The sequence below is a fragment of the Lucilia sericata genome, unplaced genomic scaffold (assembly GCF_015586225.1).
Source record: "Lucilia sericata isolate MDLA Ls3-8-SP2 unplaced genomic scaffold, ASM1558622v1 Contig000264F_arrow, whole genome shotgun sequence".
NCBI lineage: Eukaryota > Metazoa > Arthropoda > Insecta > Diptera > Calliphoridae > Lucilia > Lucilia sericata.
Genome location: NW_023994289.1, coordinates 277,511 through 305,428, shown reverse-complemented (window position 1 = coordinate 305,428; position 27,918 = coordinate 277,511). Strand labels below are relative to the sequence as shown.

The following is a 27,918-nucleotide window of genomic DNA, read 5'->3' as shown; positions in this document are numbered from 1 at the left end:
TTTCGACTTTTTTCGATTATTCGAAAGTCGATTTATAGAACCCTAGTGAAAGCTTTCTTTAGTGTACTTGTGTTAATATTGTAAAAAAATACCCATTGCTGCTATACATATTGTTTCTTTTATTGCTATAAATGTACTGTAGTAGTAATTCTAGGTACTGCAACTATTTTACTAGTCGTTAGTGTTGTTGCTATTTTATGTTGCAAGTTAGTTGTTTAGAGTAATAAGTGAGTGAAGGAGAGTGAGAGAGTTTATTGTTATTCTACATATTTATTCTTCAATACACTTGATTGCATCGTTTTCTTTATTTCAATCAACTCTTGTTGTTATTATTACAATTTTTCGTTGTTATTTCTGCTTTGTGTGTGTATATGTGTTTACATAATTTTATTTAATGCTTTTGTTGTTGATTGTGTTGTAGTTTTTGTTTCTTTTCTTCATTTAATGGGGTCAGAGTAGTGTGTAACAACAGTTGCTTTTATTCTGCAACTATTATTGTTGATGATGATTTTGATTTTGTTATTGTTGCTTTTGCTTTATGTAGTGCATTTTTTGAACTCTATTATAAATTAGCTGTGCTTGAATGAACACACCTTCTTTGTTATTGTTGCTTTGATATATACACGCCCGTATGTACAGCAGTAGTGCATTTTGTTGCTTCCTACTTAATAATAAAAATACCAACAATAAAAAGTAATTTTTTAAGTAACCTCAGCTGTATGTTGTAAACAATATATATTGGCAGTGCCAGTGTGTGCTAACAATAATCGACATTAGACACTTGACCCCGGTATGAAAACTTGAACTAGATTTTTTCAAAAAAATACCAGCCTGAGTTATTTTCAATATCAAATATTATCCATCATTCATCCCTCCCTTTATTTCCTATTACACCTGCAACAAACAGCTAGATATATGTACATAAATATATAGGATAACAAGGGATATTTCAATGTACTTCACATGCTTTTGATGATGTGCTTAAAAATGCAAACATTGCCCGACAATCTAGACACAAGTGTTTAAAATAAATAATTTCAAAATACATAATAAATAAATTTTAATAAAAGAAAATATTTGTTGTACTCTTTCATGTTTTACTACCATATATTTTCAGCGTCTTTGTAATATTTCTAAACAAAAACATAACAAGCAAATTTTGACTTGATTATTTTTCTTTAAACTACAGTTTTGTAAACAACAAAATATTAATTGAAGCACTTTCAAAAATTCTTATTTATGATTTCCTTTAAACAACTTGAATAATAAAAAAAACAGAAATTTTTAACGAAATTCACAAAATTCCAGCAAATAAGTAAAATAATAATTTCTGCAAGAAAATAACTTTTTTTTTTGATTAAGTAAAAAAGCAAACAGAATTTCTTGAATTTCAACAAATAATAATAAATATTTTAATGCTTTTATATACATATTTTTTTAATAAAAAACCTCTGGCGTATGAGTGTTGATGCAGTCATGCATTCTCGCACATTCATATTAAGTATACGCTCTCATACATACAACAAACTGTGAGGTGATGATGCATGTTGTGTGAGTAAATTAAAAGAAATACAAAGAGCTAAAGAGAGAGAGTGAGATTTCTTAAACATAATTAAAGTCATTTGGTTAACAACATTGGTTTTTTTAATACCAACAAACTGTAAAATAAATATTTAAATACAATTTTATTTCCATCATTCTTTTTCCCCATTGAAAATTGCCAACAACAACAAGAAAATATGTATTCGGTATACATTTATAAATGCAGTAGTAAACGTTTAAGTGCAAAAAAATCATCAGAAGTGTATGTAGTTCGAAAATCTTAACATACATTTTAAACACAGGGAGGCACAGTGGGACAAAGTGCAAACAAATATATATACACAAACATAAGTATATCTTCAAAAATACTAATATTAGAAGAATTTGGAATTTGTAAAAATTCTGCATTAAAAGATATCCATAAGAAATTGTGTGTATTTATATTTTATCAAACTTTATTTAGTTTCACTGTATTTTATTTACTAAAATCTTACTGCTGCTGCTGTATGCTTCCTTCATACATTTATTTTATTTCATATGTGTATATTTTTATTCGTGCAAATATATAATTTGTTTAAATATATACACATTAACAGAAGCAAAAACCAAAGAATTCAATTATTATTTTGCTTTTTATAATGAATTCATTTGTGTATGTTTTTCGTTTTTTTTTTTTTTTTAATACAACTTGCAACTTGATTTAATTTTCTCTACATTCAGTTAAAGTTTTCTTCATTTCATTTTCTCTTTTTTCAGTTTGTTTTTAATCTTTATTATTATGTTAATTTAAGGGGTTTCTTAAAGCTTTATTCTTATTTATAACTTTATTTTAATATAAAAAAATTGAAATGTTTGTAGTTGAAAATTGTATTAAAACAGTTGCAAGTTTGTTTACATTAGACTGATTCACAAAAAGAAGTATCATATAAGTTTAGTAAAGTGTATTCTATTGTTAACCATGTATACGTTAAAAATTACATACATATATATTAGGGTGATCGACTCGATTTTTCAACCGGTTTTAAAACCGGTTTTTTCTGCTTTACCAGTGTCGGTTTTTTCTTAATGTTGATTTTTCGAATATCGAATAACCCGGTTTTTTCACTTTTTAAAACCCGGTTTCGAATACTTTTATTTACTTTGTATTCAAAGATTATTTAAATGAAATTTTTAAGTAAATAATAATACAGCCCGTCTAAATTTTAAAAATATTCGAGTCGAGGAACTAGAGTATATTTTTCTACAGCTCTTTTGTTTAAACTTTTTTGATTTTCCTAATTAATTAAAAAAAATTATTTGTAAAATGGATAACTGTTTGATAAAATTTAGCAATCTTAAGATTATATTCCAATTACAATAATTAATTTACGGCTGAAATTTTATGGAAGTGTTGAAATGCCTATGCAAATTTCCTAAACAGGGCTTTTAAAATAAGCTAGGATTACATAGTACCTTATGTTTAACAGAAGTGTCCTACTTTTTTCCTAATTTTTTTATATTAAAGAAATAATGTAAATCAGACGACTAGATCTAAAGTTATAATCTTTTAAACTGTTAAAAATCATTTCGGGCCATGTTTTATTAATCAAATTTAAACATAAACATTAAGTTTTTCAAATTAAAATATATTTTTTTAATTGTAATGAAAAACCGGTTAACCGGTTTTGTCTGAATTTGAAAAATATCAACCGGTTTTTTTAAATGTCAACTATTCGAACTATTCGAAAACCGGTTTTTGGAAAATGTCGAATAATCGATCACCCTAATATATATACAATTTTCTATTTTCATTCATATATTTTTTCCATCCCAGATTTCAGTCCTTAACAGTGTCAAATTTTTGTTTAATAAAAACAACAAAAACATACACTACATGTTGTTGTTGTTTTCAGGCATTAACTTCTAGTGTATAAAGAAATAAATATCTATATGGACAATTTCGTGTCAAGTGACCCATTTCAAAAAATCGATTCGGATGAAATTTGCACCATGGTTATTAGTACTATTAGATAGTAGGTCATACACAAATTTTCATCGTTCAAGAACTGCAGGACTTAGAGCGGGTCAAGGTTCGTCTTTTTGGTCATACAGGGTTTTAGTCAAATGAATGTAACTTTTCACCTATTGGTCCTAGCAAAAATTGTTCGTAGGAGAAAAAATAGCTATCTGAACTACTTTAGAAAATTTTTGCGAGGACCAATAGTTGAAAAGTTACACTCATTTGATTAAAACCCTGTATGACCAAAATGTCCAACTTTGACCCCCTCTAGGTCCTGCAGTTCTTAATCAATAGAGCTGAAATTTTGTGTCTGGCCTACTATCCAATAGTACTCACCTTGGAGCAAATTTCATCCAAATCGGAAGACATCGATTTTAAAAGTTAGGTCACTTGACACGATATTTTCATGGTTTGTTTCCGAAATTTGCTCATATCTCTGTTATTTATGGTCCGACTTTGCTGATTTTAAATAGTAAACTTCTTGAAAGCATGTCTGGTAAAATTGTTGAAGATTTCTGGGATATTAAGAAAATTTCAGTGATCAAAGATTATATTATTATATTAGTGACCAAAGATTATATTATATCTATTATATATCTGGAATTGTTTAAATTGTCACAATAAATTTAATGAATAAAATTTATCGCCTAAGTATTTGATAGTGTAACGAGCAGTAGAAAAATTTAATTATCCAAAAATACTTTATTGACAAATAACTCAATATGTCTTCAGCAAATAAATGCTTAAAGATGCAAGCATATAACCCACTTACAGGAAAAAGGTCATAAGTCCAAAATTTTCCATATCTTCTTGCTCAGGTAATTATTTTCTTTTAACAACAATAGCAGATCTTTCTTTGGTGTGTGAGAAAATCTTTTTATAAAAAATACATTATTTCTTAAATCACGTTTTCTGCATTATTACCCTTTGAACACAAATGTGCATTTTTTTTTAAATTACATAAAAAATAAAAATAACTCGAAGTGTTTATTTAAATTAAATTGAAATTTTATCAAATCAACTTTGAAATCCATATATAAACATATATACATTTTTGCACATAAATTTTATCGTAGACATACTTCAATTTGTAAAAAATAATTAGAAAAAAATAAGAAATTAATAAAAAATGTCTATAAATAATAAAATTAAAAAATAATTTGTAAAGATTATAAATTATATACATACACACAAGCATGCATAAGTGAATTTTTTTCAAATGTATTGTCCTGGATAGAAATGATCAAGAGCAAAAAAGTGCCGACCATATTATACCCTACAACTGTGGGTATGTTAATAATAAAGCATTTAAGTTGTTTTTATCTTAATTTATATATTTTAAATATTTGTTGAGAGTGGTTTGCTTAAAAAGGGGGCAAGGGTAAATATGGTGTTATCCTTATAAATTTTGGTGGAGGAATTAACGTTTGCATTAAAACTATTAATGCAGAATTTTATCGTGGTACTAGTTTTAGTAAGTGAATTACTGACCATCAAGTAATCTTTGCATGCGAACTAGGTTCAAATAAGGCCCGATTTTTGTAGACATATTAGAACATTTAACATAATTATAAGCTTTAAACATAATTATGAGTCCTATTCGTCGTGTATGATTGTATGGATCAAGAGAGGAACATGTGCCAAATTTCATAAAATTATCTTGAAAATTGCGAAATTTAGTATACCCACAAGTTTTACATGGACACACAGACGATTCTGAGCCGATTGGTATACTTAAAGTTGGGCGTAGGACCAATACTTTTGGTCGTTACATACAACAGCACAAATGCATAATACCCTTCCCTATATAGTGGTGTAGGGTATAAAAACATTATTTACTACAGTGGACGTCCAATAGTACGTACACTCTTTATTACGAATATCCAATAATACGAATGGCAAAATTGTTGCATTGTCTACTCTATAGTACGAATAAAGTCACAATTTTTCTGTTCGATAGTACGAATAACGCATTTTTTATGGGAATTTTGGTTTTATTTACGTATGAATGAAGTTTTTATTATGTTTTTATTTTATTATTTCTGTATCATTCACCTTAAGCTCAGTAATTTTGAAGTTTTTTTTGTATTTATTACAAGTGTTTTGTATTTTTAAAAATCCTATACACACAATTTACTGCATGTATATTTACAAATCAACAATTATTTAGTGTTATTAATTTATTTTATTGGAATTTTGATGACCCAAGAGAAGAAATTAAATTGGATGATAACGCCAATGAGGAAAGTATTTTATTAGTTCCCGACAATAACTCTGCTGAGAACAATATTGAAGCCTCAAAAGCGCTGTTATTGAAAAAGCCGTAAGAATCATTTTACAATGTAATAAACATCGATGTTAAATGATGGATTTTTTAATAAGTAAAATGATATTTATATACATATGTATGTATGTATGAACTGTTAATTTTGAAAGTAGTGTGACTCCACATTCCAAACAATGGGTTTAAGGATAACTATTCTAATTTTTAAGAGAAAATTATAAATTAGAGAATTGTGGTATATTCCATTCAAGTTTCTAATAAATGTTTTATGTAATCTGAACATTTTAATACATTTTAGAACACATATGTAAATTGCAAATTGTCTTTGGCACACATCTTTTTAAAAACATTAAAATTTAATACCTTCTACATATATCTCATTTCAACCATTGGACTCACGATACTTTCAAAATTAACAATTCATATACGTAAATATGTCCCTTTTATGCCTGTTTATGTACAAGAAATTTATTTAAAATAATACACATTTATTATATTTTGTTCCGTTATGTAATTTTTCATGAAAAATAAAACAAAAATAAATAAAATCCAATATTTTATGTGTATTATTTGAATTTAAACATACAAAATGTGTTGTTCAATAATACGAATTTTTCGGTATTACGAAAGGGCCTGACACTATATAATTCGTACTAGTGGACGTCCACTGTATTTTACTTTGGGTTACTTGTCTGTAATGGAAGCAAAACAATAAATTCTTTACATGTCTTACAAATGCAGATTGTATATATGTACATACATATGTATATACCAGCAAACACATACATATACATATGTTCAATTATCCTGCAATGCTGGAACCACCAATTATCTTAACTTTTGGATCATTTATTTTACTCCGTGAGTCAATTTAAAAGCTCAACATAAACGATGTAAATCGACACCTTTTAGGAATTTCTAAACAAACCAAAACGAACATGTTCCTATTTTTATAATATTAAACAAGTAAGAAATTATAGTCGGGCGAGGCCGACCATATAATACCCTACACCTGTTACAAAATTGAAATGTGATTTAGTTAAGCCATTTATTGTTGAATAAAATTGTGGATATTTAGGTCAAATTTTGAAGGGGGCTTTGTATAGGGCCTATGGTCAAATGAGACCCTATAACTATAAAATTTTTGAGGGTCATCAAGGCTAGTATAGAACTTGGTTTTGCAGTTTTTTGTCGAGATACGAGTATATTAATCATAATTATGAACTTAAGGGCCCTATTCGGAGGATTCAGTTGTATGGGGGCTAGGTGAAATAATGGACTGATGTTAACCATTTTCAATAGGCTTCGTCCCTATGACAATAGAAGATCATGTACCAAATTTCATTGAATTATCTTCAAAATTGCGACCTGTAGTTTGATTACAAGGTTTACATGGACGGACGGACAGACGGACGGACATAGTTAAATCGACTCAGAAAATGCCGATTCTATGCCGATTGGTATACTTTAAGGTGGGTATAGGACCAATATTATTGTGCGTTACAAACATCAGCAAAAACCCAATATACCCTACCCACAAAAGTGGTGTAGGTTATAAAAACTAGTCAAAAATCAGTTTTAATTCATATTTTTTTAAACTTTTATGTTTGGATGTATGTATTAAGTGAATTGATATCGTTCATTGACTAGGAAACTTTTCCAACTATTGATTTCTAACTAAAATAGCTTTACTTTAGTGACATTAGATATGACTTTTAAAACTGCACTATATGTTAATATACTTACACATGTACATTAGGGTGGCCCCAAAATATATACATATGTAGTTCAATTTATATATTTTCGGGCCACCCTATATATACATTCAAAAGAGGACCTTTTTATCCTTCGATCCAGCTCACCAAATATTGTGAGCCCAAGACAAACATTTTAAGAAATGTTATCTTAGAATAAACCTAATTTTTCCTCCATACAAATGGGCCACTCTAATATTAAACTGGTAAATGTGCGTAAACTTTCTTGTCCTTAGCAAAATATGTATATACTAATACATAGGCAAATCTTTAATACACATTACAATCTTAACCAGCAAACATTGACAATTATCAAATTTGAAATCGAATATTTGATAAGGTTTTAAATTGGAAAATTTTATAATTCTCAAGTATTACTCAAATTTTAAAATATACCTTTCATAAATCTATTAAATGGAAAAAAACGTGTTGGAACTTTTAACTTTATGTTTGTTGGGTTGCCTGTACTATGACAATAACAATTACAGTTTCATAGTTAAATGCACTGAGGCAGATTTCAAGTGTTTGTATTACAGGAAGTTGTAGCAAAAATATTTAGAATACATAAAGTAATCTATTAAGTATACATATAAGCATACATTAGACCCATTAAATTTGTATGGATACAAATTTATTGGATCCTTAAAGATTTGAAGTAAATATCCGTCCATCTGTTTGTTGAAATCTATAAACTAAAGACAAGACCTCTGATATGTATATTCACTATATAAATCTTGGAAATAAATGTGGTATTTTTAAATAGCTGAGCCGATCGGAATAAGTTTAAATTTAAAAACAAATAAGAAATTATAGTCGGGCTAGGCCGACCATATAATACCCTACACCTTTGAAAAAAATATAATGTGATTTATTTGCCATAATAAAGCATATAAATTGAATTGTACCTTGCCTCAGATATACATACTTAAACCGTTTATTGTTGAATAAAATTGTGGACATTTAAGTGAAATTTTGATGGGGGCTTTTCATAGGGGTCATATGAGGACCTATTATTATGGAATTCGTGAGGGTCATCAAATCTTGTATAGAACTTGATTTCTGCAGCTTTTTGTCGAGATATGAGTATATTAAACATAATTATGAACTTAAAAGGCCTATTCGGCGGGTTCAGTTGTATGGGGGCTAGGTGAAATATTGGACCGATGTAAACCATTTTCAATAGGCCTCGTCTACGGTACCATAAAAGATCATGTGCCAAATTTCATTGAATTATCTCCAAAATTGCGACTTGTAATTTGATTACAAGGTTTACAAGCCCTATTGGGGGGTTCAGTTGTATGGGGGCTAGGTAAAATAATGGATCGATGTTAATCATTTTCAATAGGCTTCGTCTACGGTACCATAAAAGATCATGTGCCAAATTTCATTGAATTATCTCCAAAATTGCGACTTGTAATTTGATTACAAGGTGATTACAAGGGGGCTAGGTGAAATAATGGAACGATCTTAACCATTTTCAATAAGCTTCGTCCCTGGGACAATAGGAGATCAGGTACCAAATTTCATTGCATTATCTTCAAAATTGCGACCTGTAGTTTGATTACAAGGTTTACATGGACGGACGGACATAGCTAAATCGACTCAGAAAATGATTCTGAGCCGATTGGTAAAGGACCAACATTATTGTGCGTTACAAACATCAGCACAAACACAATATACCCTCCCCACTGAAGTGGTGTAGGGTATAATTAACCCCACAAAAACGGAGTTTGAATTGTCTCAGATACCATACAAAAATCAACTAAGTAATTGTATCATCTGTGGCAGCAATCTTAATTCCAATAACACTGGAATTCTATAAAATTTCAATAGCAAAAATAATTGCTTCATAATTTTTAAAACATGGATTACTTTCTTGCATTTTTGCAAAAAAGAAAAATTATATGAATCATGATGTAAAATGTGCCAATAAAATATCTTAACAAAATTATTTTAAACATGGAATGTATTGTAAAAAAAAAAATCCACATAAAAAATATATGCAACTTTTTTTTAGCTTGGTTGGTAAATTATCCTTGAACTCAAGAGTTTCTTTATTTTTGCACATTTTTTGTCGATAATGTTTGGTTGTTGCAAGTACGTTTTCTATGTGACTTTTTTGAATAAGAAGAAAAACATGAAATAAAATCAGTAGTTGGCAGCTGAACCACTAAAATGCCATCAACTATTTAATGTAGTTTCCGTTTCATGGTAAATTTTAACTCAGTAACAAACAGACAACTGAAAGAGTGAGTGAATGTATGAAAAATCAAGTCACAACAACATTGACTGAGGTGGTTGGTGTAATGTGAAAGCTAATCTAGTTGTTTCTGTACTGCTACTGCTTGCTACTCTTATAGTTAAACTATTCGGGGTTTATGCATCTTTATAGTGGAAGTGCCTTTGGTTTTGAGTCAAGTATGATGATGGCATTTTTTGCTTTATATTATACATACGTATATTTTTTTGTTATTTTTACATTCATTTTTTTCCCTTTATTGATGCGAGTGACTTTTACTGTTGCTGCCTGCAATTGACTCGTTGTTGAACTAGAATTTTTATTTTTCTATTATAGATTTTACAAATGCTTTTATCACAAACCTTTTAAATCCAACTAACAACAACAATGTTTCGTTTTTTTTATTTTAGTCAATTTTTCAAACAATTTTCCTCGATATACTAATATACAAACTAAATTGGTATTTTAGTACTAAACAGTGGGACATTAGACAAATTATAGAAACGAACTTGTTATTGAAAATTTCTAGCAAATGTTTTCTTAAGTACTCATCACAATTAAGCTTTCGATTTACGATTAGTTATTTTTGTTAATTTTTTAAAACATAAGTGATCGCAAACTTTTGCAAATTTCAATTTAGTCCCTCTTGTACTTTTTCCCTTACATAGGACGTGTATATTTAATTGTTTGTTTTTTTGAACAATTCTAAAATTCTTTAATAATATTTTATGAAAATGTATACAGAGGGAAAAAAATATACACGCCTGGTACCAAATTGACACCAAACTGTTTATAATTTTTCAATACCATCCGTTGTCAAAGTATATACATGCGTACGACAACAATCCGTTGCCAATAGTGAGCTTACCACGTTTGTTAACATTTAGACAACGGATGTGTATAAAATTTAGATTTCGACAACGAAGTGTTGCAATGTTGCGTTGTGTTGTCGTACGTATGTATATACTTTGACAACGGATGTTATTGAAAAATTATAAACTCTTTGGTGTCAATTTGGTACCAGGCGTGTATGTATATTTCCTTTTCCCTCTGTGTACCAAAAAGTTTCCACCAAAGTACCAAAATGTTCTCTTTTATAGATTCTGAATCAGTAAGGACAATATATGTTTAATTTCATATGTTTTGGTTCCAAATTAGAGACAATTCAATTTGTGTCATTTGTAGAACAGAAAAGTTCTAAACCAAATATTTATATGTACATATTTCTAAATATATTCATATTGTTAAAATTAAAAAAAGATTTTTCTTCTATTAACCCACTGTGCCTATAGAATTTGGTATTTTCTAATACTGTTGGCTCTTTTGCTACTAACGATGTACTATATTGACGAGAGAAATGCACCATATCAATTTTTCATAGTTTATTTCTAAGTAATCTAAAATATACAAAGTCAGTTTACGTAGGAATTTACGTCTCTAGCAAGGTACTTGTTTCTCCCCCTGCTATACTAACTTATATTAGAATCTTTCAAATATAAAAAAAAAATAATTCTATTATTGCCAAATCTGTTGAACTCTCTTTAGTATTTTTATTGTAATATTGCTTATTGTTCGTTTAAAATTTCCCTTCCTCAAATTGAACGCTTTTTGGCTATTAGCATAAATTTAGTATCATTATCATTAAATTTATTCGCTTGGTCTGTTGGTCATTTTTGTGATGCCCGCATTTCCATGAATTCGTTACAATAATTTTCATGATTCAGTTGAGATTACCAACCATAAATCGCATAGAAAAAGTTCGAATGATTGATTTGTATTTTGTTGGCTTTTTTGTTGATTTTATCCATGATTTTTATTGCATTTTACCATTATTGGCCATTTCATTTGCATAAATAAATCGTCGACAAAAGGGGAGGCACGTGCGGCTTTGGTGGCACTTTGTGTAAATAGTATTATTGATTTTTTAGAGGCGGTTTAATATAATTGTAATATTGACTTATGTATTTGTTTCTATTTTTATGAGGTTTTGCGTAATAATGTTTTATTTTGCCAAATTCTTTGTTTTTTAGATGTGCAACATAGACAAAATCTAATGTAAATTCAATTATAGATTTTAAATTAGTCGAAATTAGTTTCAATGCTTAATCATAAAATTGTTTTCATTACACTTTTCAGGAACTGGGTAGGCTTAGTCTAACTTATGTCAAAATGATAGATATTAACCTGTTCCTCGTAGAATCCTACTTTTATATGGAGACTAGCTTTTTAAGAAGTGCTACGGGCCATTTTCAAAAGTCTTTGAATGTACTAGTCCATAGGCTGGAATAGTCAGTAGACTAATAAGAAGTTAGTTAGTTAGATAGTTAGTTAGTTAGTTAGTTAGTTAGGTAGGTAGTAAGTTAGTTAGTTAGTTAGTTCGGTAGGTAGTAGTTAGTAGTTAGTTAGTTAGTTAGTTAGTTAGTTAGTTAGTTAGTTAGTTAGTTAGTTAGTTAGTTAGTTAGTTAGTTAGTAGTTAGAAGTGTAGTTAGTAGTTAGTTAGTTAGTTTAGTTAGTTAGTTAGTTAGTTAGTTAGTTAGTTAGTTAGTTAGTAGTAGTTAGTTAGTTAGTAGTTAGTTAGTTAGTAGTTAGTTAGTTAGTTAGTTAGTTAGGTAGTTAGTTAGTTAGGTTAGTTAGTTAGTTAGTTAGTTAGTTAGTTAGTTAGTTAGTAGTTAGTTAGTTAGTTAGTTAGTTAGTTAGTTAGTTAGTAGTTAGTTAGTTAGTTAGTTAGTTAGTTAGTTAGTTAGTTAGTTAGGTAGTTAGTAGTTAGTTAGTTAGTTAGTTAGTTAGTTAGTTAGTAGTTAGTTAGTTAGTTAGTTAGTAGTTAGTTAGTTAGTTAGTTAGTTAGTAGTTAGTAGTTAGTTAGTTAGTAGTAGTTAGTTAGTTAGTTAGTTAGTTAGTTAGTAGTTAGTTAGTTAGTTAGTTAGTTAGTTAGTAGTTAGTTAGTTAGTTAGTAGTTAGTTTAGTTAGTTAGTTAGTAGTAGTTAGTTAGTTAGTAGTTAGTTAGTTAGTTAGTTAGTTAGTTAGTTAGTAGTTAGTAGTTAGTTAGTTAGTTAGTTAGTAGTTAGTAGTTAGTTAGTTAGTTAGTAGTTAGTTAGTTAGTTAGTAGTTAGTTAGTTAGTTAGTTAGTTAGTTAGTTAGTAGTAGTTAGTTAGTTAGTTAGTTAGTTAGTTAGTTAGTTAGTTAGTTAGTAGTAGTTAGTTAGTTAGTTAGTTAGTTAGTTAGTTAGTTAGTTAGTTAGTTAGTTAGTTAGTTAGTTAGTTAGTTAGTTAGTTAGTTAGTTAGTTAGTTAGTTAGTTAGTTAGTTAGTTAGTTAGTTAGTTAGTTAGTTAGTTAGTTAGTTAGTAGTTAGTTAGTTAGTTAGTTAGTTAGTTAGTTAGTTAGTTAGTTAGTTAGTTAGTTAGTTAGTTAGTTAGTTAGTTAGTTAGTTAGTTAGTTAGTTAGTTAGTTAGTTAGTTAGTAGTTAGTTAGTTAGTTAGTTAGTTAGTTAGTTAGTTAGTTAGTTAGTTAGTTAGTTAGTTAGTTAGTTAGTTAGTAGTTAGTTAGTTAGTTAGTTAGTTAGTTAGTTAGTTAGTTAGTTAGTTAGTTAGTTAGTTAGTTAGTTAGTTAGTTAGTTAGTTAGTTAGTTAGTTAGTTAGTTAGTTAGTTAGTTAGTTAGTTAGTTAGTTAGTTAGTTAGTTAGTTAGTTAGTTAGTTAGTTAGTAGTTAGTTAGTTAGTTAGTTAGTTAGTTAGTTAGTTAGTTAGTTAGTTAGTTTAGTTAGTTAGTTAGTTAGTTAGTTAGTTAGTTAGTTAGTTAGTTAGTTAGTTAGTTAGTTAGTTAGTAGTTAGTTAGTTAGTTAGTTAGTAGTTAGTTAGTTAGTTAGTAGTTAGTTAGTTAGTTAGTTAGTTAGTTAGTTAGTTAGTTAGTTAGTTATTAGTAGTTAGTTAGTTAGTTAGTTAGTAACACCTATACATCCATCAGGCCTGTTAAAGCCACCTTCACTGGTGGGAAACGAACCCTCGTCCTCCGGTCTAACAGACTAGAAAACTAAATCACCGGAGGCATACAAATACTGTTCAAAACGTACGAGTGTACATTATGGATTATTTCTAATACACACTCGACTGCGTACTATATAAATTTAATAGGCTTTTCATAGACTGATCTATGTACTAGTTCTTAGATTAGTCAAGAATCTGGTCCATACACTATTCAATAGACGATTTCATAGATTTCAATCCGTCAGCATTAGACTTGTCAGTACTACATATACTAATCCATAGATAAGCCCAAATAACTAGTTCATATATGGGACAATGGGCCGGTCCATACACTTTACCCTAGACTAATCGATATACTAGTTCACATTCTAGTCTACTGTGCCCTATCATACTTTAAACAGACAGACGGACACATAGCTTGTATACCATCGAGTTATATAAAAAGTTTTTTTTTAATAAAAAAAAATAAGCACTTTTATACAAATTTTTTAACTTAAAAAGAACGAATTTTTAATAGACACTATTTCATCACGTTTTAGACAGTATTTATTATGACATATCTTAACTACCAAAATAATCCCATTCTTGATGCACCAGATGTAAATGGTCTATATTTGGCCTGCAATGCACCTAAAGCGGCCATACCATCACGCAACAGCGATGAGCTACACACTTTATATTGCCATATATCGAGAGGTGTTTGTACGAATGACTCACAATTGACGAGACCCTCTTTGACATCTTGTAAAATTTTCTCGCCTTCTAATTTAGCCTCGGACGGTAAAGCTTCACGTATATATTCTTCTATAGATGAACTAACAACATTTGAAAATTTAAAAGCTTCTTGAATTTCCGCATCGATTACGGTTGTTACATCAGTTGCAACATTAATATTTTGACTAAGAACAGAAGGCTCTAATAACTAAAAGAAAAATTACTTTTAGTTTACTTTTTAAACTTTTTTAATTTTAATTAAATTTACCGCATTTATAATTAAACAAAAAGTAATAAATTTGAACATGTTTTTATTGTAAATTATTTCACTTCCTAATTACAAGTCACTTTCTAGTTTGCAGGTTTTAAAGAAACTGATTGTTTTTTTAGTTGGCCTGATTTTTTTGTTTTGTAAAATTTATCTTTTCTTTTTTTATTTAAGATTTAATTTATTTAAGATTAGATATCTAGTGATTGTGGGCTGTTTTGTGATAAATAAAAAGTTGTCTCATTTAACACAATTTATTTTAGATTTATTTGTATTTAAATAAGAAACTATTAAAGATATACTTATGTGTCGGTCACCAGTGTATGGAGGCCTATTTATTTAAAAATTAGTGGAAACATATATGCATAATTCCACAGAAAGTGTATTAACTTCTGGCAAATAACTAAATTCTAATATATTGTTTTTATATTAAAGTTGAAATTTAAACTCTTTTCAAATAAAGTCTAATAAATCAGAAAATATAAAAAATTATTATAAGGTAGTTTTAAGTCGTTCTAAGCCAACTTGAGATATTTGATAAAATAAGCGTCACCAAAATTTTCTACCAAAAACTATATAGATATTTATTTGATCTTGCGTGACTTTTGTAAGAGTAAACAACGTCAAAAATAATGCTAGTTTAACTAAATAAATATGTTCTGCTGAAACGAAAGTGAAAAATTGTTTACTTTTTTTTTTTCGCACTATTTCGTCAAATATTTAAATTCGTCATGGAAAATAAATTCACATAATTCTAATAGATTACCCGATATTCTCTGTGAATGTAAAGTTTGTATGAATTTAATTTAAATTGTATAGATAATAAATTATATCTGGTGCACATTGTAACTAGACTTGTAATAGTTTTCTATATTTGAATAGCAAGAATATCCAACAAACAAATATCATGATGTTGCATTATTTTCAGTTTATTACTTTTACAATTGAGTGGTATAAAACCAAAAGCAGCAATCTCATTTTGATAAATGTTCTTATTTTGTAAATATTTTTTTATTTTTTAATGATGTGTATTAGAGACGTCCGAGGAACAGCATTTTTAAAAATCTCATGTGGGAATATTTCTGAATAGAAGCATATTACTGTACTGAACTCGAGAAAAATAAACAAATAATATGCTAGACTATAGACTATACTATAGACTATACTATAGACTAGACTATAGACTAGACTATAGACTAGACTATAGACTAGACTATAGACTAGACTATAGACTAGACTATAGACTAGACTATAGACTAGACTATAGACTAGACTATAGACTAGACTATACACTAGACTATCGACTTGACTATAGACTTGACTATAGACTAGACTATAGACTAGACTATATACTAGACTATAGGTTAGACCATACACTAGACTATAGACTTGACTATAGACTTGACTATAGACTAGACTATAGACTAGACTATAGACTAGACTAGACTAGACTATAGACTAGACTATAGACTAGACTATAGACTAGACTATAGACTAGACTATAGACTAGACTATAGACTTGACTATAGACTAGACTATAGACTAGACTATAGACTAGACTATAGACTAGACTATAGACTAGACTATAGACTAGACTATAGACTAGACCAACGGTTCCCAAAAGGGGGTCCGCGGACCCCTAGTGGTCCGTAGCAAAATCCTAGGGGGTCCGCGAAGACGAACGAAAAAAATCATGAATAAAAAATATTCTCTATATGTTACAAAATATTAAAAATATCTCCAAATTTTTCATAAATACTAAAATACACAATTTTTATTCAATAATCCCAGATTTGTTGGTGACTCTTTGAATTTTATTGTTTCGGTCGTTTATCAGGATGAAGCTAGGCGCTACAAATTTATTGTTTCACTTTTATAAAGTAAAGTATTACTTGATTTGTAATTTTTATAAATATATGTATATGTATCGAAATAAATGTTTTTATAGCAGACGGATAATGATTTGCCTTAGAATTAAATACTGATACTGGTATCCCGGAATATGAAGTTAGGTCACATTTCATAATATTTTTTTAAATTGTAAGCAAAAGTGTTAATCTAGTTAATTTTAAATATAAATATTCCATTCCAACGTGATACACAGATTTTAACTTCATTTTGTTGTCCAATATTATTAAATCAACATCAGAAAATTCATAGCGTTTTGCGTAAATAGTCAAAACCACGCAGTAAAATAATTCGTAGGTATTTTAAAATTCAAATTTAAGATCCAAATTCACAGTACATTCGCAAAGAGTTCAGGTCATATTTTATGTGGGTAACGCATTCCGCAACAACATCGAAGAAGTCTAACTTTCACATATTTTCCCGAAAACTTAGCTTACATACTCAGCTCACTCCTATTCAATCGCAAAAAAAATTAGAAACATGACTCTTTAAGCACATGTCGACAATACTTGTTAAAGAAACCTTTTCTCTACCTTGACGAGAAATGAACATGAAAGCTCTCACGATCATAAAATTAAACATCATGTTAGAAGTCATTCTATATTTAAAACCATGAAATTGAAAACATCTCCGAAATACTAAATGTTCTCAATGTACCGGAATATTTTATAGGGTTTATGGACCAGGACTAAGACAATTTTCGGACGAACAATTACACAGTGATACAGCAAAAAAATGCAGGGGTTCTCATATACCAATTCCATTTCGTTATAGTCCATAGAGTAGGAATTTATTTTTAATTTTTCCCGATCACTTCGTTTAGTTCCTTTTTAAGAGCAAAAGTTGTGAAAAAGAGCTATTTTTGAAGTTTTAACTTTAAAAAAAATATATGTTTGGTAGTTTGCAACCGATTTTCAAATTGGATATTTTGTTTTAAAGATACAAGTGTTGTCTTTCAACCCAAAAAAATAAATCCAAAATTTATGATTAATGTCTTGGTTACGGCCATTTAAGTAAAAAAACTCACACTTTTTTCACAATTTTTAATTTTCATACTGCTCTACGTTGGCCATGAAGCAGTAACTTTAGCTTTTATTTCATTTGAAAAAAGGCACATTAAGTTGGGTTTCCAATGATGGTCAATTTATGATAATCGATGAAAAAGGTTATGAGTTGTGCTAAGTTTTATAAAAATATAGCATATTTCTTCCATACAAAAACGTTCATGTTTCTGGTTTTCTTTGTAACAAGTTTAAAAAATGTTTATAAACAATTTAAACAAAAATTAATTTGTATGAAGAAAACCAAAAATTCGAGAAACATGCTATTAGAAAAATTGGCATAAATCATCCAGTTTTTATGAAATAACAAGTTTTAGAAACCTTCCTTTATGTGATTCTTCAGGAAAGTAATAAAAGATGAACTCACTGCCTCATGGTCAAAGTAGAGCATGATGAAAATGAAAATTTTTTTAAAAAAGTGTGAGTTTTTTTAATTAAACGACCGTAACTCAGACATTTGACCATAAATTTTGGATTTCTTTTTTTGGATTAAAAGACACTTGTATCATTAAAAAAAATATCGGATTTGAAAATCGGATGAAAACTACTAAACTTATGATTTTTCAAATTTAAAACTTCAAAAATGGCTCTTTTTCGCATCTTTTGCTCTTAAAAAGTAAGTTAACGAAGTGATAGGGGAAAACTAAAAATATATTCGTACTCTATGGACTATAACGAAATAGAATTGGTATATGAGAACGCCTGCATTTTATTTTTCTTCACTTTTGTATCACAGTGTTATTTATAACAATAAGATATCAAAATATGTATGGGGGTCCGTGAAATTAAATAAATTCCTCAAGGGGTCTGCGAAGTAAAAACGGTGGGAACCGCTGTATAAGATACTTCCGAGGAACAGCATTTTTAAGAATCTCATGTGGGAATATTTCTGAATAGAAGCATATTACTGTACTGAACTCGAGAGAAATAAAAAAATAATAGGCTAGACTATAGACTAGACTATAGACTAGACTATAGACTAGACTATAGACTAGACTATAGACTAGACTATAGACTAGACTATAGACTAGACTATAGACTAGACTATAGACTAGACTATAGACTAGACTATAGACTAGACTATAGACTAGACTATAGACTAGACTATAGACTATAGACTACTATAGACTAGACTATAGACTAGACTATAGACTAGACTATAGACTAGACTATAGACTAGACTATAGACTAGACTATAGACTAGACTATAGACTAGACTATAGACTAGACTATAGACTAGACTATAGACTAGACTATAGACTAGACTATAGACTAGACTATAGACTAGACTATAGACTAGACTATAGACTAGACTATAGACTAGACTATAGACTAGACTATAGACTAGACTATAGACTAGACTATAGACTAGACTATAGACTAGACTATAGACTAGACTATAGACTAGACTATAGACTAGACTATAGACTAGACTATAGACTAGACTATAGACTAGACTATAGACTAGACTATAGACTAGACTATAGACTAGACTATAGACTAGACTATAGACTAGACTATAGACTAGACTATAGACTAGACTATAGACTAGACTATAGACTAGACTATAGACTAGACTATAGACTAGACTATAGACTAGACTATAGACTAGACTATAGACTAGACTATAGACTAGACTATAACTAGACTATAGACTAGACTATAGACATACTATAGACTAACTATAGACTAGACTATAGCTAGACTATAGACTAGACTATAGACTAGACTATAGCAGATATAGACTAGACTATAGACTAGACTATAGACCTAGACTATGAACCTAGACTATAGACTAGACTATAGACTGACTATTACTAGACTATAGACTATACTTAACGAGACATAGACTAGACTATAGACTAACTATAGACTAGACTATAGACTAGACTATAGACTAGACATAGCTAGACTAACTAACTATAGACTAGACTATAGACTAGACTAATAGACTAGACTATAACTAACTAAGACTATAGCTATAGTCACTATTAACTTTAACATTTTATGTACTTAATTGTTTAATTTTAATTTTTGTACCAGAAATAAATAGTAAAATAGAAAAATTCTTTTTTTATAAATGTCAGTTCTGAAATTACTGAAATTTTAAATGTGAGGGTGTCAAATAACTTTAGTGAATGCCAATATATATAAATTAGCTTTAGCAAACATATATGGGAAGTATCCCAAATATAAAACTTCAATTATTATTTTTTCAAACTGCAGAGTTTTTTAAATTGATTTACTGGTTTATTTTTTTTTTTTTTTTCAAATAAGTTAAGGTGCATTTACTCCTATCAAAAAGTTTAAGAAAATTGATTTAATCCAACATATTATATCTTTGAAGTTATCACCTTAGAATGTTTTTATTATTAGTTTCGACATATTTGCAATTAAAATAATTACGCAAAATCGAAAAAACATCTAAAAAATAGTGGTTAGCATTTTTTCCTTAAATATTTGATAGGTGTGAACTTAATCTGAGTTTTGAAACGCAAATTTTAAATAAACTGTTATGTATTGATGGTGGTTAAGCTAGTTTCTATGCGTATCTCGCCGCTTGCCTGTTCATTAGGAAACCTCTCTAAAAAATTGTCTAAAAACTACAAATATCTTATGAAGGAAAATACATTGGCTACTAGTACTATACATATTGAATACATTTTGTCACTAGATATTTTACATCATAACTATTCATTTTCTATCCTTCCCCTGTAATTATATGCACTAGTATCTTACTGCCGAGAAAAAAAAAGAAGTTTAAAAGAGGATTTATTCCAGCAACCTACTTATGCATTCATACTACATACATACATTGTAATAAATGCTTTTCATATTTTATGAACAATTTCAAAAATGCAATTATAATTTTTCATAAGTTCACAGAATAATTCATTAGTTTTTTTTGTACATATCAGAAACTAAAAAAGTCACAGAAAACTTTGATAATTTTTTTTTACGTTTAGTAATTTTATTGCAATACTTATTATGACATGTTATAACTTTTCTTTTTTGATTTTTTTAAATGTGGGTGCATCAGGGTGAATCTATTCAAGGTGACAGCATAGATGAATTCAGGAAAGTTTAAGTGGATTATTTGTATGTATGAAATATGATAATCTGTTGACAAAACAGCGGAAAATCTGCTGGAGCCTTGTTCTTTTAGGTTGTCCCAAAAATTCTTGTAAATTTCTTTCAGTATTATACTCATATAAAATATGGATAGTATGTTGATTTAGTCAAGGATAGACATATGTATGTATATTGAGGGTCTTTATTCGATTCTAAGGCGATCTAGCTATAACCATCCGTTCGTCTATCAAAATCAAGTTAGTTTCCAAACTGGTCGAGTTAGAAGGTTAAAATTTTCTATAAATATTGGTTCAATGATTGCGTGGTATTAAAAATTGGCAATATTGGTACACAATTTCACCTAGCCCCCATAGAAGCTATATTTTAAAATGTCATAAATCAGTTGGTTATGCAACTAACACTAAATAAAGTGTCATACATATGTATGTTAGTCTTATGTACGCAGAACCGTAATTTATCAGATTATATTTGACACCAAATACCATATAAAGTCATATAAAATCCACCTCCAACTTTTAAATCATAACTGGCTTAAAAATACAGTCAATTCTTAACTGGCCCATTCGACCTCTTTTAAAATAATCCCCTTAAAAATATCAGTAAAAGCCGTTTTTACTGATGTTTGTAACGCCTAGAAATATAGCTTCAACATTCTACTTAAAGTATACCAACCGTCCCAGAATCAATTTCTGTGTCGATTTTTCCATGTCCGTCGTGTCCTTCCGAAGAAGAGTTTAAAGCTCATAGAACACTTAAAAAAGCAAGCATCGATAAGTTTACATAAACAAATTTTATACTAACCGAGATCTATACCAAATATTTTGACGTTCAGTACTAAATTGATCCTAATAAGCACTGTTACAGAAAACCGGTTTAAAGTAAATAAATAATTTTAAAAGTTTAGCTTATGATAGAATTCAAAAAAATAATAACTTTTATTCTGGAGAGCTTGTTCCCTAATTGATACAATCCCTTATTGAAGGAACTATTCCGAAAATTTCATCATCTAAGGCTTTTGCTTGTGTTTTCTCGCATCAAGCTTCGCTTTCTCTCTGACATGACACATAGAAAAACACAAGGAAAGGTTTGTAGCGCAAAGCTTCGCATCGCTTGTAGCGCCCACTCTGACATCAGCCTAAGTCCACCTTCCGGAAATAAACTTTATTTTTACGACATTTGATTTGATGGCGGGTATGTATATAAGATTCGGCATAGATTAGATCTTGATATATTTTTAAAAGCTTAAAAGCAGAGTAAGGAGAACGTTCTAATTGATTTCTCTCTAGAGAGATATTAATTCGAGCGAAATAAATTATTTACTTTATTGTGAATATATATTTTTTTCTCCTGAGTTTAAAAAATAAATAAATAATAAGCGGAAAATACTTTTCTCTTATGAAACGAGTACAAATGAATTTATCGGGAGTTTTATAATATTGTATATAAAGTCAAAAACATATTTCTTCGCACAAGCATGCACACACACACGCTCATCTTTTTTCTTTTTTTACAACCTCACACACATGCACTTTTTTTCATCAATTTTTTGTTTTTTACACCGCCGTAAATCCGGTTTTGCCGCACACATCTTTTGTATGTGAGTTTTGCTCAAATTCTATTCCTTTTGATATCTCTCGTGAGATGAATTAAAAAATCAAAATACATTGATATCGCTCATGAAGTAAACATAAAAAATTAAGAGTTGAAATAAAAATACTTCTCGCGAGTTTAAAAATAATTCTCGTGAAATGAGCTGTATAACGAGAGAAATAAATAAGATAATATTCACGAGTGCAAAAATTACTTACTCTGCTTAAAAGTTTGTTCTTTTATAACTCAATCTAATGATGTTTTTACTAGGAACTCATAATACTCAATTTTTTATCTTGGCATTACATTTTTAAAGCTCAAAAACGATTTAACTTAAATTAAGGTTGCTAACCTAACCTTAAACATTTAAACTTATATTTATTTATTTTATTTTTCTGTTATTTTTAATAAAAGCTCAGAGGCGTCAAGCCATTTTACCACACTTGACACTTTGCGAAAGGAAACGGAAAGAAAAAGAAATATATAATTATAAAATTTTCTTATTTCTACACACAAATAACACAAAAGAACAAAAAGTATATGTAAAGGAGTGGAAATGCACTTTTCTACTTATTTTTCCAATTTACACGTGTGCGTTATATTTTTTCAGTTCAAAAGAAATGAGCGTGAATATGTAAGTACATTTAAGTTATTATGTTTATTATATTAACTAACATTTTTGCAGTTCAAATGCATTTGTACATAGTTTTATGGACATTTTAATGTTGTCGTTGTCCTAAATAAACTTTAACGCGTGTGTTGCAATTTTTTTTTTTTTTTGGGTTTACTCTACAACATCATATTGGAGAGGATATTTTGGTTCGATGTGATGTTTGTAGCATAAAAAATTTCGTCTTTTCGTAGTATCTGAAAAGACTAATATTAATAACATTGTTGAAAAATTCGAAAAAATAAGTTTTAGCTCATCACAGGATCGTACCCCCCGAAAGCGCTTTTGAGCTCATAATTACATAATAACTTAGTTTTATGTAAGATACTGCCGATTTTCGTAATGATCCGATCTCATTTCACCCTATGTAACTTAAATGGCCTCCGTTAGGTTGATGGTTAGTGTTCTAGTCTGGTAGAACGGTGGTGTTGGGTTCGATTCTCACCTGAGAAGCGTAAATGAGCGCACAATATGAACGATAGAGGCCTAGGTGTATTTCTTCGGATTTGATGCATGTGTATGCATCCTCCTTTCAAACTAACTAAACAGAAATCATTGTACACAAATGTATAACAATAGGCCCATATTTACCCTTGTCCATATAACCAAACAAACTTAACCCCATTTCATAAAATCACTTTATTTGTCAAAAAATTCTTCAAATATTTCGGAATTAAAGTAAACAACAACTTAAATGCTTTGTTATTAAAAAATAATCCACATTTTTGACTTACTCATTGGTGTAGGGTATGATATGGTCGTCCTTGCCCGACATTTTTATACCCACCATCAAAAAAGATGTGGGGTATATTGATTTTGTCATTCCGTTTTTAACACATCGAAATATTGGTCATAGACCCACAAAAGTATATATATTCTGGGTCTTCATTAAATTCTAAGACGATCTAGCCATGTCTGTCCGTCGTCCGTCCGTCTGTCTGTCTGTCTGTTGAAAACACGATAGAGTACGAATGGAAAGAGCTAGAGGAGATTTGAAATTTCGTATAAATATTTCTTATAGGTAAGGTTTGTTTGGTATTGAAAATGGGCAATATCGGTCCACGTTTTCGGATAGCCCCCATACAAGTGGCCCCTCGAAAAGCAGCTTTAAGAGCTATAACTTGTTTAAAAATACGAATATAGCGATGAAATTCGACATAAGTAAGTTTCTTATGATCCAAAATCACTATACAAGATTTTATGAGGATCGGTCCATAATTGACCGTACCCCCCATATAAGGTCCCCTTCAGAAAATGGCTTTAACACTCATTACTGGCTTAAAAATACTAGTATATAGATGAAATTCGACATAAGTTAGTTTCATACGAGTCAAAATCTATCTAAAAAATTGTATGAGGATCGGTCCATGATTGACCCCCCATATAAGGTCCCCTTCAGAAAATGACTGCAACGCTCATTAATGGTTTAAAAATACGAGTGTAGCTATGAAATTCGATACAAATAAATTTAATACGAACCAAATTCTATCTACAAAATTTATGAGGATCGACCCATAATTGACCCTACCCCCCTATAGAAGGTCCCCTTCATAAAATTTCTTTAACGCTTATAACTGGCCTAAATATACGAGTATATAGATGAAATTCGACATAAGTAAGTTTCATGCGAGTCAAACGAGGTTTGATGGTGGGTATATAAGATTCGGCATAGCCGAATATAACACTCTTACTTGTTATTTGTTCTTTTATTATTTTATCAAATGTATTTATTAAGAGTCCAGTGTGAATTGAAAATTTCTTACTCATTATGTTAACAGTTTTCTAGTTCCTTGATTGTGGTTCTATTATTGGTGTTACAACCCCTTTTTTGAAAAAATTGCTTTAATTACTATTTCGCATGTTATTACTGCAAATGCCAGTCATTTTAAGTTCATATACATATTTTTAAATAAATAGTTGATATTTAAAGAAACATATTTTAAAGAACCTTTAGGGGATTTTTAAATTTTTAATAAAAATCTAATTGAGTTTTCCAAAAAATTTTAATTTGTTATTGTCAAAAATATGTGCAATTCCTATTAAGTTTAGATTTAGATAGACAGACAATTAAAAATGTAAGTATTCAAAGAAAAAATCTTTTTAGATTTTTTATAGACCCTATTTGCTGGGACCCAAATATGGTTATGATTGTTGAAGTATTTTCCTAATCCGTAAGAATTCTCGACTAAAAAATACTACTTCACTTTAATTTTGAAAATGTTTATTAATAAAAATTTCTTAAGTTAAAAAAATAAAATCGTTTAAAGTTTGGCGTGTTCAAAGTTCAATATAGTATATTGCGTATTTTTAAAGTGCGGAGAAAAAAAAATATTAAATTATCAAATTATTGCAGTGCCTGTCTCTACAGGAGCTGCATTTGCTGCAGCCTGAGCTCTAGCAGTTGCCTCATTTTCAATAGCTTTTAATTCATTTTTTGAACGTTGTAATTGTAAAGCGGAACAGCGTATTTGCATCCAGGGTAATGTAACGGCAGTCGAGCAATTATTAAAACCTTGTTCAGCATTGGCCATTGAATCTAAAACACGTTGTCTCAAATCATCGGGTAAATCGGGATTAACTAAAAGCTTCTCAGCTTCAGATTGTAATACAATATTTTGAAAGAATTGTCCGGGTGATAAACCAGCAAAACCAGCTTTTGGACCTAAATTTAAACCCAAATTAAGTTGAGCCTGAAATAATAATAAAAATGTTTAAAATTATTAAAGTTCAACAGAAAAATAACTGAAAATATGATTTAGGGCCGTATTCAAGAATACGTACATAATATTATTCCTAACTCCCATATTCAGTATCTAGGACTGACATTTTTTTTGAAAATTAAAAATTTTTGTGCATATTTCATAAAAATGTGAAATAAATTTTCTGTCCGAGATACTAAATATAGACCTTAATAACTCGCAAGAAAATTTATTTTTAAAATTCTTTATTAAAATTTCATTTTGATATACTGAACCAAAAAATACTCTTTACCTGAGTGAAACCCAGAGCACAAATAACTAGAAATATTGTTAATTTCATTTTTTTTTTTTAATTTGCAATAACAATTTTAAACCGATTACTGTAATTTGTCGTTTAATGTTCGTAAAATAACTAATAATTACAGTTTTAATATACATTGTTTTTATAGTTATTGCCAGATCTAGTATGTACTGTATTTTTCCATGGATCTTATCTTGTTTTGTTCAATAGTGTCTACGCACCGGTAAATAAAAAATATAAATATTTGCCCTGGTATGCATTTTTTACGATGTTGTTTCCTTTTTAGCTTAATTTGTGATATTTTATCTTGTTTTTCTATAAAACTGTTAAAGGTATTTACAGATCTAATGTAAAGTTTACGCATATATTTATTCAGATGACTAATATCATGAATCTGACGTTAAAGAATATTTGAAGTAGAAATGCCTTAAATAATTACCTAAAAATCGATGTCTTCCGATTTGGATGAAATTTGCACCAAGTTTAGTACTGTGGGATAGTAGGCCAATCGGTCAAGAACAGCCGGTGTCAGAGGGGGTCAAAGTTGGACATTTTGTTCATACAGGTTTTTATTCAAATCAGTGTAACTTTTTACCTATTGGTTCTAGCAAAAATTGTCCAAAGGAGTTCAGATAGCTATTTCTTCATTCTTTCCAATTTTTTTTAATTTTTTAAAATTTTTGTTAATTTTTTTTTTTTCAAAATGGGCGCTTTTTTCCTTTTTTTGTTTAGGTTAAAAGAAAGCTTATACAACCTCTTTGAAGGTTCAAGAATAATTTTTTTTCAATATTTTGCCCTGAATTTTCCCCTATTCTTTCATAATGGACGTTTTTGTTGTATTTTTTTTACTCAAGCTTAGAACATTTCCTTCAAGAGCTTTGTGATCTCTTAGTGGAATGCAAGGGGCATATGTGAAAAAATAATATTTTTACTCAACAACTTTGCTTTTGGAGTTAACATATTTTTTATAAATGTATGTATATATTCCACTCACATCCCACAAAGTAAAGCTTTCTTTTGAGCAAAAAAATACAACAAAAAAGTCCATTTTGAAAAAAAATAGGGGAAAATTAAGTGCCAAATATTGAAAAAAAATTATTCTTGCGTTAAATTTTTTTTTTGGAAAGAATAAAGAAATAGCTATCTGAACTCCTTTGGACAATTTTTACTAGGACCAATAGGTGAAAAGTTACACTCATTGGAATAAAACCCTGTATGACCAAAATGTCCAACTTTGACCCCCTCTAAGTCCGGCAGTTCTTGACCGATGGAGCTGAAAATTTGTGTCTGACCTACTATCTAATAGTATTAACCTTAGTGTAAATTTCCAGTGAGAAATTCAAAAAAGTGGAATAAATTATAAATTTAAAATTGGATTATAAAGCTTTAGATGTTGAGCTGCATATCCTTTAAAGTTGTAACGCAAGACGCCATAGAATGTTCTTGAAGCTGTTATTTCTTCTAAATGACGTTGCAAGTTGCAAATGAATTACGAAAACAACTTCTCTACTCTAGAAATATGAAAAGCAAAATTAGCCATAACTACTAATAAACTCGTCACATCAATTTCATCAATTATCGGAGGGAACTATACATAGGTTGCATAAGATCTGCGATTACTTTAATTTTCCATTGTAAAGAGATTTATAAGTATTTCAAAACCCTAAAATAAGCTGAAGTTTTTAAGAGCCGAATTTAGATAATAATAGAAAACTTTGATAACCCTGCAAAAACTAAGTATATCCCGTAAAATGAAAAGTATTTCGGAAGGTTCCCCTATATACATATTTTACATTCCATTGCTATACTCATATTTT

The 27,918-nt window shown here is 29.2% G+C and overlaps 2 protein-coding genes across 2 annotated transcripts; both read right to left on the bottom strand.

The window, feature by feature from the left end:
• Positions 1-14,271: 14,271 nt before the first annotated feature.
• On the bottom strand, positions 14,272-14,907 carry LOC119602927. Its single transcript, XM_037954735.1, has 2 exons — positions 14,780-14,907; positions 14,272-14,719 (listed from the first exon to the last, which is right to left on the bottom strand). Exons 1-2 carry the CDS (start codon positions 14,816-14,818, stop codon positions 14,363-14,365), a joined length of 396 nt encoding a protein of 131 aa, XP_037810663.1. The 5' UTR covers positions 14,819-14,907; the 3' UTR covers positions 14,272-14,362.
• Positions 14,908-25,305: 10,398 nt separating this feature from the next.
• On the bottom strand, positions 25,306-26,222 carry LOC119602924. Its single transcript, XM_037954731.1, has 2 exons — positions 26,093-26,222; positions 25,306-25,791 (listed from the first exon to the last, which is right to left on the bottom strand). Exons 1-2 carry the CDS (start codon positions 26,138-26,140, stop codon positions 25,441-25,443), a joined length of 399 nt encoding a protein of 132 aa, XP_037810659.1. The 5' UTR covers positions 26,141-26,222; the 3' UTR covers positions 25,306-25,440.
• Between the last annotated feature and the right edge of the window lie 1,696 nt (positions 26,223-27,918).